General features: G+C 35.0%; 1 protein-coding gene across 1 annotated transcript in view; it reads left to right on the top strand.

Annotated features, from left to right (window-relative positions):
* Positions 1–10,453, top strand: part of BLNK (B-cell linker) — a 96,612-nt gene extending 86,159 nt beyond the window's left edge. Inside the window, exons 13-18 of the mRNA XM_012654453.1 lie at positions 1,711–1,795; positions 2,240–2,271; positions 3,257–3,333; positions 4,242–4,325; positions 5,608–5,763; positions 10,334–10,453. Of these exons, the coding sequence (XP_012509907.1) occupies positions 1,711–1,795; positions 2,240–2,271; positions 3,257–3,333; positions 4,242–4,325; positions 5,608–5,763; positions 10,334–10,453 (554 nt within the window). The remainder of the gene's footprint in view (positions 1–1,710; positions 1,796–2,239; positions 2,272–3,256; positions 3,334–4,241; positions 4,326–5,607; positions 5,764–10,333) is intronic.
* Positions 10,454–17,591: the final 7,138 nt, after the last annotated feature.

Raw genomic sequence — 17,591 nt, forward strand, 5'->3', positions numbered from 1 at the left:
GTATTTTAAAAATACTAGAAAAAAACAGAAGTAAGAATCATCTATAACACTTAAAACATTGCGTAGAAGCTCACATCCTGCACCCATCTCATTCCACACTTGAAGGTACCCAAGGTTAAAAATGTTATGAACGTTCTCACTGTTCCCTGAGTTCACGTGGGCAGATCTACACAAAGTGCTCTCATTTCTCTGACAACGGATAGTGGCTCTTTCCCGAGTGTGCACTACAGCCCACCTCTCTGTTTTAATTGCTCCATTAGGCTTTTTCCATCCTGTTTCCCACATCTTTTTCCTCTGGTTCTTTCTGAGGTGTCACTCTTTTTCTGCCGTCTTGCTTTCTTCTGCCTTTCCTGTGATGCTTTTGTCTTTCTGTCCTTCCTTCCTTGCCATCTCTCATGTCTGTTGAGCAGGGAGCAGGGAGTGAGCCTCTGAGCCTCTGTAGGAAGTAAGTGCCACCTTGTGCAAATCCATGGCTGCGGGAGCCTCCACAAACCAGGAGAGAAGGGGCACGTGGCATGCTCCCTGCACCTTAGGTGTCCCTGTTCTCAGAGGGCTCCCGGGACAGGAGCTTGGCATGCCGCATCTTTTGTGACTTTATGCAAGAGCAGAGGCAATGGCCATCCAAACCCAAAGAGAGGGAGTGGCCTCTTCTTGCCCAGGAAGGAAGTCTCCAGGATGGCAGAAGCAAAGCAGGTGGGGTAAAAGCTCATAGGCTGTTAGGATCTAAAATGTTCGTTGTTTCTCCTTCTGAAATTACCAAATTTTAAAGTCATGAACAAAACATCTAACAGAACTGTTCGAGGTAACTTGCTGCAAATTCAAACTACAACCTTCAGAGGTTCAAGGCTTCCAAACCTTAGTGCACCATGAAAAACCCTCGAGTCTACCTTATCCTTGATTTGAATCTCTGAGTTCTTACTACTTTCATTCCTTCTGGGTTTCTACAGTTCTCAGGCTTTTTGCCATGCAGGAGACTCCCTCATAAACATACCAAGATTTTTAACACACCCCCAGACCAAATTTGAGGGAGAGTAAAGCATTAAAATAATTTGCAATCACATTTATTAACGATTCAACATTAAAGTTCACTATGGACTTCTACAGAATTTCTTACATTTCAGGTTTATTCCCATTTTCCACCCCTTTCTCTTCTGCTCAAGAAAACTCAGTGAAATGCAAGTGAAATTAACATTATTATATCCAATAAATTTTTCAAAAAGAGTAGATCATTCACAAACTCAATAGTTTACCTCTTATCGGTAACAAATTACTTATACCACATCTTATGACTAATCAAGACACACCAGGATGCTGTAATATTAATACCCGTGTGGCGGCTGCCTGGAAGTAGAGGGTGAGTTGCTCGGAGAGTGGCAAACACTTGCTCACCTTCCGGCTCCCACCTGTACTCATACACTTAAAGGTCCAGACCCCACGGGTTCGGTCTCCATGGACATGCCAGAGGATGAACACAGAGGTGGGATGTGCCCACGGAACACTGCTGGGGCCGGGGGCTCCCGGCCCTGATAGTACAACACATCAGCAGGCTGGCAGGTGCCCAGACCCATGATACCCATGATATCCTGGTCAATGATGTGTTCCTGGGAAGATATCTGACCAGATTTGGTGCTTCTTGGCTGATGTTGCTAAGTGTTAGGATGAGGACAGTCCTTTCACTCTAATCCTAATATGCGAATTTTCCTAATCCAGAAAAACCTATACCTGCTGAACGCCACCGAGGGTCTAGTCACAGACAAGAAGCTGCGCAGTCACCAGCGTTTCCTCCTGCCCAGAAGTAAGAATCCTTTCCTTTAAAAATAGTTTCCCCTTGTTGCTGCAGGAATTGACATTTGCATGGTTACACTGCACAGCAACACTGGCTGGTGGTGCTTGCTGACGAGCCAATATTTCATTATCTGGCAATTAAATTTTGAAAGGTTTTAAGCAACTTTAAAAAAACTATGCAGAGTTGCAGAGACATACTAATCGGGTTAATTATTGGACTTGACTGAAATATAAGACCTTAGTCAAGGCTCCTCCTTTTTCAAAGCTAAAGGGAACAAACAATCTTACCAATCTTACTTATCTTCAAGGTTTTGGTGCCTGTCCTATCTTTAGACGTGTTTTACTGGCCATTCGTATTGATCCCTTTGTTCAGAGTATCGTCGGGGTAAACAAAAAGTCAAACGTATTCATGTTGTGCTTTGCCCTTTAATTAATCTGAAATTCTTCCTTTCAGACACATCCACCAAAAACCCATACCTCTGCCAAGTAAGTATGATGAAGTCATGAAGAGCAGTGTCGGGTCGTGGTCAAGGCTGGATCTTAGTGCCTGACAGACCTAGGTTCTACCTCACACCGTCACTTCTAGCGCGTGATCTTGGTATCCCCTCTTGCTTGTTTCCTCACCTATAAAATGGGACCAAGGATATTTATTTCATAAAGTTGTTTTGAAAAGTAAACAGATTTGAGACAATTTTTATTTATTGATTTTAGTATTGATTTAATATTTATTGGTCATGCATCTTTTTTTCACAAAAATAATACAGCTGTTTTCAAAATAAGAAGATTAAGTAAAATAACATATGGAAAGTCCTGGCATAGAGCTTGGTAGGTCTTAGAAGGTTCTCAATACATGATAGCTATTTAAATTAAATCAAAAGTACATTTTAATGATCGTAAAATATATCTACAAAAGGTACCCTGAAAAGAGGGTATGGCAAATATCTGTATAATTTTCCCAAGGTAAATGTCACCCTAAAAATATATGAATCAGATAAGTCAGGCTCACAGAACGTAACTGCCCAAATCTTAATTTGCTTTTTACTCAATGTAAGAAAAAAAAGAAGAAAAAACTCTGCCTTACATAGATAATTTGGAATATATACCAAAATAATCAATATTAAATCCATTTAAATAAACAGAGTAATTGTTATATATAAAAACATATGTGCATTTTTACTAAACATAAGTTTTTTTAGGTTTTAATAACATTTTTATTCATCTTAAATAAATGAAACTTTTATTAAATAGTCTTTTTAAAATTCTGACAACACAAAGTGAAAATGATTTGGCTACAGAAATTTCTTTTTCATTAATTAAAAAGCTTTATTATACCTTTTATTGTTTTTCAACCCACGTCATTCTTTCAATTGTTATGGACCATCTGCCATGTGCCAGGCACTGTTCTAGGCTCAGGAGTATATGCTCAAGAAATAGTGAAGATTAATTAAAGGACTTTTCAAATCCCTTTCAGGATTTCCAGAAGCGGGAAGCCCAACTGTGGATGGGCCATTACCCAGCTTTTCACCTAATTCCACTATTTCAGAACAGGTATGAAATGAACTCCTGATGCCACTGAATTGTTACCGGGAAACTGCAGGAAAGGGCATGTCTTCTGAGAAGAGAGAGTTTGGAGTGAAGCTTGAAAACACAGTCTATATTTTAAGTCAGTTTTTGAGTGGTGGTCATTTGCTGATGGGTACAGAGCACTTGATTTTTTCAATGACTAAGACCTTGCTCCATTCCAATTTGTATTACAGATGCCCTGAATAACAATTAGTGTTTCTTCAAAACTAGCAAGGAAATGTGTTGTTTTCATTGTTCTTCCTCTCACATAGATTTTATTTAAACTTTGTAATTTTGTTAGAATAAATCTGTAGAGGCTTTTGATATGAAAACATATATAAGACAGCACTGTTTAGAGAGACTGAGAAGAGACCCTGCGTGCCCTTGGGCAAGTCTCTCTAAGCTTATGCAAAAAGATACGTAAAGATGTTAAGTATGTAAAAATGTAAAATAAGGATGAAAACATATAACCTTTTTGTCTTCAAAGAAGGCATGTAGCAAGAATCAAGTAAGATAATATTTGAAAAAAACACTTTGGAATTTATAAAGCACTCCATAAAACAACAACAATAAAAGCACAGTGGAAAGGCAGATTATTACTTATTCAGGAGAAAGAAATCAATGGTTCAGAAACCTGGTGGGATTTAGTCATATTCAAGTACTAAGTTTAGTAGTTAAGGCCAAATGGGGGGGAAAAGGTCAATGAAAAAAAGTAAAAAAAAAAAAAAATCCTGTGGTTTATCAAAGGAAGTATAAAACTCACTTTCAAATTATTGGTCCAAATGTAGTGAGGCTTGTCTTGGTAATGCAATTGGGGCTTTGTGTCTGGTGCACAGAAGTTACAGAGTTGTTTCGGGACCAGCTCACGCTTAACAATGCCCTCCATGTCACAGGAAGCTGACGTCCACTGTAAGCCATGGTATGCTGGTGCCTGCGACCGAAAGTCTGCTGAAGAGGCATTACACAGATCAAACAAGGTTTGAGCATTTCAAATCCTGTATTTTGCCCTCAGCCTCTGAGAGGTACAGTTGTCATCCTGATAACATGCTAACTATTTAAAATTGCAACAGTTATGGATGAAGGGGTCTTTTTCCTTACTCAAGAGAAACTGCCATCCCCTTCTCTCTTTCAACCATCTCCCTCTTTCTTCCTCCATCTCATTTCTTTTTTTTTTTTCAATTTTTAAAAGATTTTTGTAGAATCTGCAGACTTTTTGTTTTCAAAGTCTAATAGTTTTACCAGAATATGTCTCTGAGTTGGTTGTTCCAGGTCAATTTTCTCAGGTAGAAAGAAGCCCTTTTAATAATTAGATTTAAGTTTTCTCTTATATCCAGTAAGTTTTCTTGGATAATAGTCTTAAAGGGTAGTTCTGTTCCATTGTTTTGTTTTTCTTCTTCAAGGACTCAATTTACATGCATTTTGGATCTTTTTTTGGTCATTCTTTCATTCCAATCAGTCTCTCTGAACTTATTGTACTTCTTTTATTAAATCTCTCTTTTTTTTATTGTCTTGGTTGTTTCCATATCTTCCTTCAGTGTCATTTATTAAATCTTCATTTAAAACTATTGTCCCTTGGACATCCTATAATTTTTTCTTTGTTTCTGATGTGGGTTTGTCTTTTTCTTCAATTTTTTTTCCTGAATTTGATCAACTCCTATTGCATTTCATTCTGTTTTTTGTCCATTTATTGTTTATAATTTTTGAATTTATAATTCCAGAATATTTTTATATAATATTTAATAAAATTTGAAGTATTATATTACAGTTTTGGGGATTTTTTGTTGTTGTTTCCATATAAGTTATTTGGGGAGAGAATTTTCATCAGCTGAAAGTTTTGATTCCCAATCTCTGTTTTCTTCTTATAGTACTTTTGGGTTTGTGGTTTTTTTTTTTCCTTACAGTACCTTTGAATGGAATTTGTTTGATACTTTTTTTTCCCATAGGCAAGTGGTATACATGGTTCCTAGTTCAAGAGAGTCCCTGAGTTTGATTTTAATGTCTGTACAAACATTTCTAAATTCTATAAACGTAATACATTATCTGGCACATCAAAAAGCTAGCATTGACCTCATTCAGGATTTTCTACAAGTATATATTTTGCTGGACTATTTTCTTGGAAAACAATAAAACAAACTCTAATCAATAATAAAAATCATGTAGCTAAAAATAATCACCTTTGGAGTATAATATAAACTGATTTTTAAACTGTAGAAATATAAGTAACACTAACCATAATCATGTGTTTCTTTTATTAAACAGGATGGATCATTTCTTATTCGGAAAAGCTCTGGCCATGATTCCAAACAGCCATATACACTAGTTGTGTTCTTTAATAAGCGAGTATATAATATACCTGTGCGATTTATTGAAGCAACAAAACAGTATGCTTTGGGCAGAAAGAAAAATGGTGAAGAGGTCAGTAATTTCTCTTTTAATTCAACTCTACAACTATGCATTGAGCCCAATGGCATCATACTGTATTAGGTGCTAGAGATGAGGAAAAAGGATCCAAGAGTATGTGGTCTTATCCTTGCATAAATGTCATAAATAGAGAATATGATAATATACTATATTTGGGCAACATATCCTTTGAGAAAACAGAAAAGGAAAAAATGATGTACGTCTTAATCCTTTTCTCCACTTACTTAATGAGGTCAGTTTGACCTAAGATTCGAGTCCAGGGGCACATAAAAATCGAGGTTGAAATGTCAAATAGAATTAAGGTTGTCAGAATCAAGGTCAGGGTCCAGAGCTCCAAAGTCAAGACCTAGAATCTCAACTTGGGTACCAAGGTTAGGCGACCAGGGAAGGATCCAGAAGAGACGCAGAAACTTGAGTTAAAACATTAGACTATAACTCTCGTACCAGAATGAGCTTATGGATCTGCAGCAAGAAAAAAACATCATATGAGTCTTAAATATTAACTGACCATGAACTTTAATGACTCTTTAATCAGGGCCAAACTCAATGCTTATCATATCCCAATTTAGCCAGCCTGTTTGTATAAATGAACCCTGAAATATGAGCTGGAGTGACGTACGAATGATTCAGAAAGGGAGTGATACTTGTTCTGCTTTTGAATTATGAGTTGAATTTGAGTAAGTAGAATGAGAGTTGGAGGGAAGGAGGAGGAGAAAAATGGAAGGAATAATCTAAGCAGAGAAAATAGCATAAACAAAGTTCAAGGTAAGAAATATTTATTTCCAAGGTTCCTTCAGAAAAAGCCACACCATTACAGAACTTGTTAGTGTTTGAATTGTTGGAAGGTGTCATAATTGCTGAAGTGTCTGTCTTCTCCACTAGATGAAGTCAGGGACTATGTCTTGTTCATATCTATATTTCCAGAACCAGAGCACAGTGGCTGGCTTCAGTGGACACTTGATTCATACTTACTGAATGAATCGAATGATTACAGACAGGAACATAGCATTTGTAAAACAAACTGAAAAGGTCTTGTGTGTTCTTTATTTTGCTTCTGAAAAAAAATTATGGCAAAAAACATATATCATACAATTTACCATCTTAACCATTTTAAAGTGTATAGTTCAGTAGTGTTAAGCATATTATATTTACATTGTTGTAAAACAAATCTCCAGAACTTTTTAATCTTACAGAACTGAAACTCTACTCCCATTAAACAACTTTCCTTTTCACTCTCCCTTCAGCCCCTGACAATCACTTTCTAGTTTTATGAATTTGACTATTTTAGATACCTCATATAAGTGGAATTACACAGTATTTGTCCTTTGCGACAGGATTATTTCACTTAGCATAATGTCCTCAAAGTCATCCATGTCATAGCATGTTACAGGATTTCCTTGCTTTTTAAGGCTGCATAGTATCTAATTATATCTATATATTTTGTTTATCTATTCATCCATCAGTGGACATTTGCATTGCTACCACCTCTTGGTTATTGTGCATAGTGCTGTTATGAGCATGGTTCTTTTGAGTATATACCAGAATTGCTGGATCATATGGTCATTCTATTTTTAATTTTTTTGAGGAACTGCCATACTTTTTTTGTAGAAGTTGTACCATTTTACAATTCTACCAACAGTACACAAGGGTTCAACTTCCTCACATCCCCATCAATATTTGTTATTTTCTGGGTTTTTTTGTTTGTTTATTTGTTTATAGTAGCCATCCTAGTGGGTGTGAGGTAATATCCCATTATAGTTTTGATTTGCATTTCTCTGGTGATTCATGTTGTTGAACATCTTTTCATATGCTTGTTGGCCACTTATATATCATGTTTGGACAAATGTCTATTCAAATCCTTTGCCCATTTTTAAATCAGGTTATTTGATTTTTTTTTGTTGAATGTTAGGAGTTCCTTATATATTCTGGATATTAATCCCTTATCATATATAAGATTCACAAATATTTTCCCCCATTCTGTAGATTATCTTTTCACTCTATTGATTGTGTTCTTTGCTGAAGAAAAGTTTGACATTTGATGTAGTCTTATTTGTCTATTTTTGCTTTTGTTGCCTATGCTTTTAGGTCATATCCAAAAAATCACTGCCAAATCCAATGTCATGAAGTTTTCTCTGTATGTTTTCTTCTAGGGTTTTTATAGTTTGGGGTTTTCTTTTGCATTTAATAATGTCTCAGATAATTAGAAAATGTAAAACTCTTGAATCTGAGAGCACTGATCAAGGCCAAACTTGGGTTTTAAAATGTAGATTGCATTATCATTTAACATTTTAAAGCCTCCCAGGGGTCTGACTCTTCTATAAGAGGCTTAAGGGTAGGTGAAGGAACTGTCCTATTTAGATGTCCTGAAATTCTCTCTCATAAATTTTGAGCTGCCAGAGGGGCTCTGGACTTAATTGTCCTTCTAGGAAGCGCACTGGTAGACAGGAATTCCTCTGGGCTTAATGAATTTTCATCCCTACTTGAGAATTAATAGATCAGAGCTTCACCTTACTCCTAACATATCCAACCTATGGATTCCAAAATAAGTAGTATATTACTATAATGGCAGTTGGAGGTACTGACAGCCAATTAAAACTCTTAAATTATCTACAATAAAAAGATCATGTCGCTCATATGCTGAACATCTGAATGGAAAATAAAAATGATGTCAACCATGTGGTTTTTTTTTTTTTTTTAGTTGTCCAATTAATTTCTTTCTATTTTTAGTAGAGACGGGGTCTCGCTCTTGCTCAGGCTGGTTTCGAACTCCTGAGCTCAAACAATCCGCCCGCCTCAGCCTCCCAGAGAGCTAGGATTACAGGCGTGAGCCACTGCACCCAGCCTCATGTGTATATTTTTTAAAAGTCTGTGTGTCTGTATTTGTGTGTATATGGGTAAAAAACGTAGCCAATTGATTAACTGTTTAACTTTTTATGCAGCTTTTTTGACATTTTGTGATACAGTATTGAGTAATTTTACAGCTTTGATGACTGTCTATTTTATTGGCCATGAGATTTTGAGTTATCAAACAAGTCTTTCTTTTCTGTCTATATATGAATATCTCAAATACATTGAATTAATGTAAACAGAAAAAAAAGAGAACTGAGGGAAAACTGCAACTAAGTTATGCCTGATTCTTCTTTCAATTAAACTGTAAATATTCTTCAACTCTACTCCCTACTTAAGACATTTCAATTCAACTCAACTCCCTACTATAAACATTTCAGTCCCCAAATGCTACAACAAGGCAATACTCAACAATATTCAGGGATTAGATGGACAGAATGAGACATTTGTTTGTGTAAGTACAGCAACTCTCTCTTATTCTTTCTGGGTTCAGAACATACTTTTTCTGTTGGAATCCAGTTCAAAGAGGTTGTACTATTTCGCTTCCTAGCCCTTCAATCTATAAATTTAACTTTCAACTGCATTTGGTTTAACATGTTATGCCAAACAGAATGAATGTCTTGTGGGATTTATCATAAAAGAATTTCACTGACCAATGCAAGAGGGCTGAATGATTGAATAGAAAGTGAGGAATAAAGAATAAAGGTATTTGAAGGTCCCTGTCTCTCCTCCTCCCTCACCTGATATTCAGCTAGCCAATTATCTAAAAGACAACTGGTATTTCATTTGAAAAATTGGCCAATATTATAAATATTTTACTTTATTCAACATGTAGATACTTGAAAGCCAAACAATTAATAAAGGCTTTTCAACATTTTTATCCCAGATGTTTGTCTTTATCTGAAAACCTAAGACAATAAAATCAATTGATAGTAATTGGTAAACTCAAGGCACTGTTGCAAAATAATTACCACCTTTTAAAAATGACTCTGAATACATTTATTTGGTGATTGTGAACTTGTAGCATTTTTGTATAGTCAATGCATTTGATTTCATGGTCTGTGTTACATTTATTTTATCTTGCATTTAAAACTTCAATTTTCAGAAAAAATTTGTGATATTAAATTAAACACCATAGACAACAGGGATTAAAACATATAAAAATAAATATGTATGGTCAGAGCCCAGCATGAAATTTTGTTGTTAGTTAGGCACTAAGTTAACTCTAAGGCTAACTGGGAGCCAAGTAAAAATGGAAATACGAGGATTTATAAAGCTTTCTTTATTTGTTCAAAAACCCATAATTTATCTAAGAAAAACTTTTTCCTGTTACTAAATTCTAAGGTTAATTTATTACATAAATTCTCATATCCAAGACTTGTGCAAAGTAATAATAACTGTTTTGTAAAGAATGAAGAATAATTCATTGTATGACAGTTTCACATTTGACACTAAATAAAAAGCAAGATATTAAAATATTGTATCATAACTCAATGAAGTAATTTCTCTATGTAGTTTTACTAATTGGGGCTGTCAGTGTGTTTTTTGTCTTACTGAATATTGGAAAGTCCAGAATCTTCCATTTGAAGGTTACAGTCTTTGTTAGACTTTTTTGGGCAGAATGTCAACTGGGACCTAGTAACTTTTACTAACTTGAGAAAGTGGAAGAAGATTAACATAAATGCCAATGTATAATTCACCTGTTTTCTTTTTCTAGTACTTTGGAAGTGTTGCTGAAATCATCAAGAATCATCAACATAGTCCCCTGATTCTTATTGACAGTCAGAATAACACAAAGGATTCCACAAGACTGAAATATGCAGTTAAAGTTTCATAAAAAAAAAAAAAAAAGACAAAGAAGGTCAATGTTGTTGCTTCACACATTTCCCCCAAGTTTCTCCTTTTGAGAAAAAGTCCCAAAACTTCATATTTTGGATTATGAATCATCCAGTCATAACATGGAAGGTGGAGGCAGCTATGGAGGTGGTCATCCGTTTCTTTATAAGACGTTCACATGGACTCGTTCTACCTATTGCCTGACCTGATGAACTGTTAAATCTGGTGAGGTTGAGTTATCATGCTACTAATATTCTCCAAATAAATGTCTTTATTTAAAAGAAACAGGTGTGAAGTATTTTCAGTCATGAGTAAGAAAAAACACTCATTTTCAAAATAAAATATTCTTGCATAAAACAAAGCTGCTGAAAATTTAACCCCCCACAATGGTCACGGGTGTACTAATGTAACTGGGCTGTCCACTGCTAATGCTTGATGATTAAGTCTTGGTTAAAATTTTAATGTGTAGAAAAGAAAATATTACAGGTAATTTATTATATGATATTTGTAAGCACAGACAAGGAAGATGTAACTGTTCCTTTTTGTGAGTACTCATAACCATGGGAAATGTATACGAGTATGAACTTTTTAGAAGTTCTTGTCCAGGATTATGTTGTTACCTTTCTTTATTGAAGATAATTAGGGCCAGGTGCAGTGGCTCACACCTGTAATCCCGGCACTTTGGGAGGCTAAAGCAGGAAGATTGCTTCAGGCCAGCAGTTCGAGACCAGCCTGAGCAACATAGTGAGAGTCATCTTTATAAAAGATTTAAAAATTAGCCAAGTGTGGTGGCACGCACCTATATTCAGGAGGCTGAGGCAGGAGTTGGAGGCTGCAGTAAGCTATGAATGTGCCACTGCACTCTAGCCTGAATGACAGAGCAAGACCCTATCTCTAAAAAAAATTAAAAAGAGAATTATATCTTCTTTGATCTGCATGTCTATCAAGTGGAACCTAAACTTGATATGAGGCTCAAAGTGGAATGACAGCAAAACTAGGCTAAAATCCAGTTTCTAGGGAAACATGCCATAGAACAAGGGCAGAAAAGCAGACATTGATGAACAGCAGGAGAAAAAGAGATACCATTATGTGAGCCATATGTAAGGTCTTAGATCATCCCAGAAATGTATCATACTTTGTCATTTGTGGCCATCAGAAGCCTGAATTGTGCTATCATGAGTTAGCCATGGCAATGGTTTCGAGACCCTGCACTCTAAAAGCTAAACTACTCTTACTGCAGCTGGATTTGCCTAAAAGGTAGTCCCGAAGAACAGAATACAGTGGTGTGAAACAAAGCCAGCACAACATGAGACATGATCTTAAAACAGGACTGAATTTCTGTCCTTAAGATGCCATGTAACTCAGCTTCTATTTCTAGATAGGGTTGCATGGGAATCGCTGAAAGACCTGCCTCCCAGCAATGCTCTTGGCACTTAGTGGCTATGTTTAACCACAAGGTGAGAGAGTACTGGCTTCAGAGTTAGACAGGTCTGGGTTAGATCTACCATTTATCAGTATGTTATTGGGAATGTTGCTTACCACTCTAAGACTCAGTTTCCACATCTATAAAACAATATATTTCTGGTAATGATACAAGCGTTAAAATAATTTAGCATAGGCTAAGTGCCTGGCACTTAGTTGTGCCTAATAAACATTAATTCCTAGTCCCCTTAACCAAAATCTAGCTTGCAGAGATAAAAATAATCTGTGGGTGACTCTTTAAATAAACCTACCTATAAGTATTCTGGAACATTTAATAATTGCGCCTCAGGAAAATCCCAAATATTTCCTCCACATTCATGGTTCTTTTTAAAAATTTTTTTATTGATACATAGTAGATGTACATAGTTTCAGGGTATGTGTAATAATTTAATACATTCATATAATTTGTAAAGATAAAATCAGTGTACTTGGGATATCCATCACCTAAAATATTTGATTCTTCTTTATGCTAGAACCATTCAAATTCTTATAACTATTAATATTTTGAAATATACAGATTATAAACTATAGCAACCCTACTGATATATCTAATACTAGGTAGATCTTATTTCTTCTATCAAACCATATATTTGTGCTCATTAATCAACTTTTCATTCCCCCTCTCCCCCTATTCTTCCTGGCCTCTGGTAACCACCAATCTAATCTCTATCTTCATGAGATCCACTTTTTAGCTTCCACATGTGAGTGAGGATATGCAATATTTGTCTTTCTACACTCTTTCTCTTAACATAATGACCTCTAGTTCCATCCATGTTGCTGCAAATGACAGGATTTCATTCTTTTTATGGCTAAATAATATTCCATTGTGTATATGTACCACATTTTCTTTATCCATTCATCCACTGATGGGCACTTAGGTTGATTTCAAATCTTGGCTATTGTGAATAGTACTGCAATAAATGTGGGAGTGCAGATGTCTTTTTAATATGTTTTTTTTTTCTTTTTAATATGTTGATTTCCTTTCTTTTGGATATATGCCCAATAGTGTAAATGCTGGATCATACGGTAGTTCTATCTTTAGTCTTTTGAGGAACCTCCATACTGCACTCCATAGTGGCTGTACTAATTTACATTCCCACCAACAGTGTACAAGAGTTTCCCTTTCTCCATATCCTCACTAGCATTTATTATTGCCTTTTTGACAAAAGCCATTTATTTTAACTAGGATGAGATGATATCTCATTGTAGTTTTGATTTGCATTTCTCTGATGATCAATGATGTTAAGCATTTTTTACATACCTGTTGGACATTTGCATGTCTTCTTTTTTTGGTAAATGTCTATTCAGATCTTTTGCTCATTTTGAACAGTTATTTCTTTTCTTATTGTTAAATAGTTTGAGTTCCTTGCATATTTTGAATAATAGCCCCTTCTCTGACATATGGTTTGCAAATATTTTCCCCCATTCTGTGGGTTGTCCCTTTACTTTGTTGATTGTTTGGTGTGTGGAAGCTTTTAGCTTGATGTAATCCCATTTGTCTATTTTTGCTTTAATTGCCTGTGCTTTTGAGGTCTTACACAAAAATCTTTCCCAATGCCAGTGTCCTACAGCATTTTTCCAATGTTTTCTTCTGGCATTTATAGTTTCAGGTCTTAGATTTAAGTCTTTAATCCATTTTTATTTGATTTTTGTATATGGCAATAGGTAAGGGTCTACTTTCATTCTTCTGCATATGGTTATCCAGTTTTCCCCCCATCATTTATTGAAGAGACTGTCCTTTCCCCATTGTATGTTCTTGGCACCTTTGTAGAAGATGAGTTGACTGTAAATGCATGGATTTATATCTTTGTTCTTTATTCTGTTCCATTGGTCTATATGTCTGTTTTTATACTAGTACCATGCTGATTTGGTTACTACAGCTTTGTAGTAAATTTCAATGTCAGGTAGTGTGATGCCTCCAGCTTTGTTATATTTGCTCAGGATTGCTTTGGCTACTCAGGGCCATTTGTAGTTCCATATAAATTTTAGGAGTTTTTCTTTTTCTGTGAAGAATGTCATTGGTATTTTGATATGGATTGCATTCAATCTATAAATTGCTTTGGGTAGTATTGTCATTTTAACATAATTAATTCTGATCAATGAGTATGGAATATCTTTTCAGTTTTTGTGTCCTCTTCAATTTCTTTCATCAATATTTTATAGATTTCCTTGTGTAGATCCTTCGCTTCTTTGGTTAAATTGATTCCAAGGTATGTTATAGTCTCTGTAGCTATTGTGAATGGGATTGCTTTCTTGATTTCTTTTTCAGCTTGCTCATTGTTGTCATACGTAATAGAAATGCTACTGATTTTTACATGTTGGTTTTTGTATCCTGCAACTTTATTGAATTCTTTCATCAGTTCTAACAGTTTTTGGTGGTGGTTTTTCTGAATATAAGATCATGTTATCTGTGAAAAAGGCTGATTTGACTTCTTCCTTTCCAACTTGAATGCCATTTATTCCTTTCTCTTGCCTAATTGCTTTGGCAAGGACTTGCAATACTACCTTGAATAAAAATAGTGAAAATAGTCATCCTTGTCTTGTTCCAGATCTTAGAGGAAAGGCTTTCAATTTTCCCCCATTCAGTATGATGTTAGCTGTGGGTTTGTCATACGTGGCCTTTATTATTTCAAAGTATGTTCCTTCTAGACCCGGTGTGCTGAGGGTTTTTATCTTAAAGGGATGTTGAATTTTATTGAATGCTTTTTTTTTCTTTGGCATATTTTGAAAAAAAATCATATGGTTTTGTTCATAGTTCTGTTAATGTGAAGCATCATGTTTATTGACTTGTGTATGTTGAACCATCCTTGCATCTGTGGGATGAATCCTACTTGAGCGTGGTGAATAATCTTTTTTTGTTGTTGAATTTGGTATACTAGTATTTTGTTGAGAATTTTTGCTTCTGTGTTCATCAGATACATTAGCCCATAGTTTTCTTTTTTCATCGTGTCCTTGTCTGATTTTAGTATCGGGATAATGCTTGCCTCATAGAATAAGTTTGGAAGTATTCCCTCCTCTTCAATTTTTTTTGAGGGGTTTGAGTAGAATTGTTATTAGTTCTTCTTTAAATGTTTAGTAGAATTCAGCAGTGAAGCCATCAGGTTCTGAGCTGCTTTTTGATAGGACTTTTTATTGAAAATTCAACTTTATTACTTGTTATTGTTTTATTAAAGTTTTCCATTACTTCATGATTCAATCTTGGTAGGTTGTATGTGTCCAGGAATTTATCCATTTCTTTTAGGCGTTCCAATTTGTTGGTGTATAGTTGTTATAGTTGTTCATAATACTCTCTAATGAGTCACTGTATTTCTGTGGTCTCAGTTCTTATGTTTCCTTTTTCACTTGTGATGTTATTTATTTAGGTCTTCTCTTTTTTTTTTTTCCTTAGTCTAGCCAACTAGACTTCTTGTCAATTTTGTTTACTTTTTCAAAAACCAACTTTTCATTTCCTTGATCTTCTGTATTATTAGTCACAATTTCATTTATTTTTGTTCTGATCTGTATTGCCTTCTACTAATTTTGAGTTTGGCTCATTCTTGCTCTCCTACTTCCTTGAATTGCATCACTAGGTTGTTGATTTGAAGTCTCTACTTTTTTGATTTAAGCATTTATTGCTATAAACCATTCTTTTTCCTAGTGTATATTATTGTCTACTGTGTCAAAAATCAGTTGACTGTATGTGGATGGTTTTATATCTGGACTTTTTTGTTTTGTTCCTTTGGTCTATGTCGCTATTTTTCTGCCAATACCATGCTGATTTAGTTGTTATAGCCTTGTAGTATAGTTTGAAGTCTGGTAATATGATGCCTCTCAATTTGTTCCTTTTGCTTAAGATTGCTTCGGCTATTCAGGCTCTTTTCTGGTTCCACATGAAGTGTAGAACTATTTTTTCTAGATCTGTGAAATATAACCTTGGTATTTTGATGGGGATTGCACTGAATCCGTAAATCACTTTGGGTAGTGTGGACATTTTAACAATTTTGATTCTGTTGATCCATGAGCATGATATGTTTTTTTCATTAGTCTGTGTCATCTGTGATTTTTTTCCTCAGAGTTTCATAATTCTTCTTGTAGAGATCTTTCACCTCCTTGGTTAAGTATATTCCTAGGTATTTTATTTTCTTTGTAGCAATTGTGAATGGTATTGAGTCTTTGATTTAACTCTCAGCTTGACTATTACTGGTGTATAGGAATGCTAATAATTCATACACATTGATTTTGTAACCTGAGACTTTGCTGAATTTATTTATCAATTCCAGGTGTCTCTTTGTTGAATCTTTGGGGTTTTCTAGATATAAGATCACACCATCAGTGAAAAGTGATAGGTGATCTCCTCTTTCCTGATTTGAATACCCTTAATTTCTTTCACTTGCCTGATTGCTCTAGCTAGGACTTTCAGCACTACATTGAATAGAAGTGGTGACAGTGGGCATTCTTGTCTTATTCTAGTTCTTAGTGGGAATGCTTTCAACTTTTCCCCATTCAGTATGATGCTGGCTGTGGGTTTGGCATATATGGCTTTTATAATTTTGAGATATGCTATGCTTAGTTTTTTGAGTTTTTATTATGAAAGGGTGCTGAATTTTGTCGAATGCTTTTTCTGCAACTATGGAAATGATCACGTGATCTTTGTTTTTGCTTCTGTTTACATGGTGAATCACATTTATTGATTTACATATGTTGAACCATCCTTGTATCCCTGGGATGAAGTACACTTAGTGATGGTGGATTATTTTATTTGATAATCTGTTGAATTTGGTTTGCTAGTATTTTATTGAGGATTTTTGCGTCTATATTCATAAGGGATATTGATCTGTAGTTTTGTTTTTTGTTGTGTCCTTTCCTGGCTTTGGTATCAAGCTAGGATACCAAACTACTGATTTTGTAGAATGTGTTGGGGAGGATTCCCTCTTTCTCTATGTTATGGAATAATTTCTGCAGAATGGGTACCACCTCTTCTTTGTAGGTCTGGTAAAATTCAGATGTGAATTCATTTGGTCTGGAGCTTTTCATTTTATTTTTTTGACATACAACAAATTTTGATATAGTTTTCTCATTTTCATTCAGTTCAAAATATTTCTAAATTTCCATTGTGATTTCTTCTTTGATTCATTGTTAATCAGAAAAGTGCTATTTAATTTCCAAATATTTGGGAATTTTCTAAATATTCTGAGATTGACTTCTAATTGAATTCTGTTAGGAATAGAACATACTCTGCATTAATTCAATCCCTTTAAATTTATTAAAAATGGTAATAATCTAGTGGATGTTCCATACTCACTTGTCAAGAAGGTACATTCTGCTATTCTTGGGTGGAGTGGTCTGTAAAAGTCATTTGGTTAAAGTTGACTGGTAGTCTTGCTCGAATCTTCTACATCATTACTGATTTTTCCCACCTGTTTTTTTCTTTTTTTGAGCCTTTTATTGGGTTGAGCTTTTAAAATCTATTTTATCTTGAATATTGACTTAGTAGTTACACTTTTTTTAAAATGGTTGCTCTAGGCTATACAATATACATCTTTGACTCAACACAAATCTTCAAATACAACAGTATACCTCCATTTCTCCTGCTTTTGTGCTACTGTTATCATACATTTTCCTTCTACATGTTGTAAACTCTATAATATGTTATTATTTTTTGGCTTTCAATGATTAAT

Source organism: Propithecus coquereli, unplaced genomic scaffold, assembly GCF_000956105.1.
Source record: "Propithecus coquereli isolate 6110/MARCELLA unplaced genomic scaffold, Pcoq_1.0 Scaffold440, whole genome shotgun sequence".
Taxonomy (NCBI): Eukaryota; Metazoa; Chordata; class Mammalia; order Primates; family Indriidae; genus Propithecus; species Propithecus coquereli.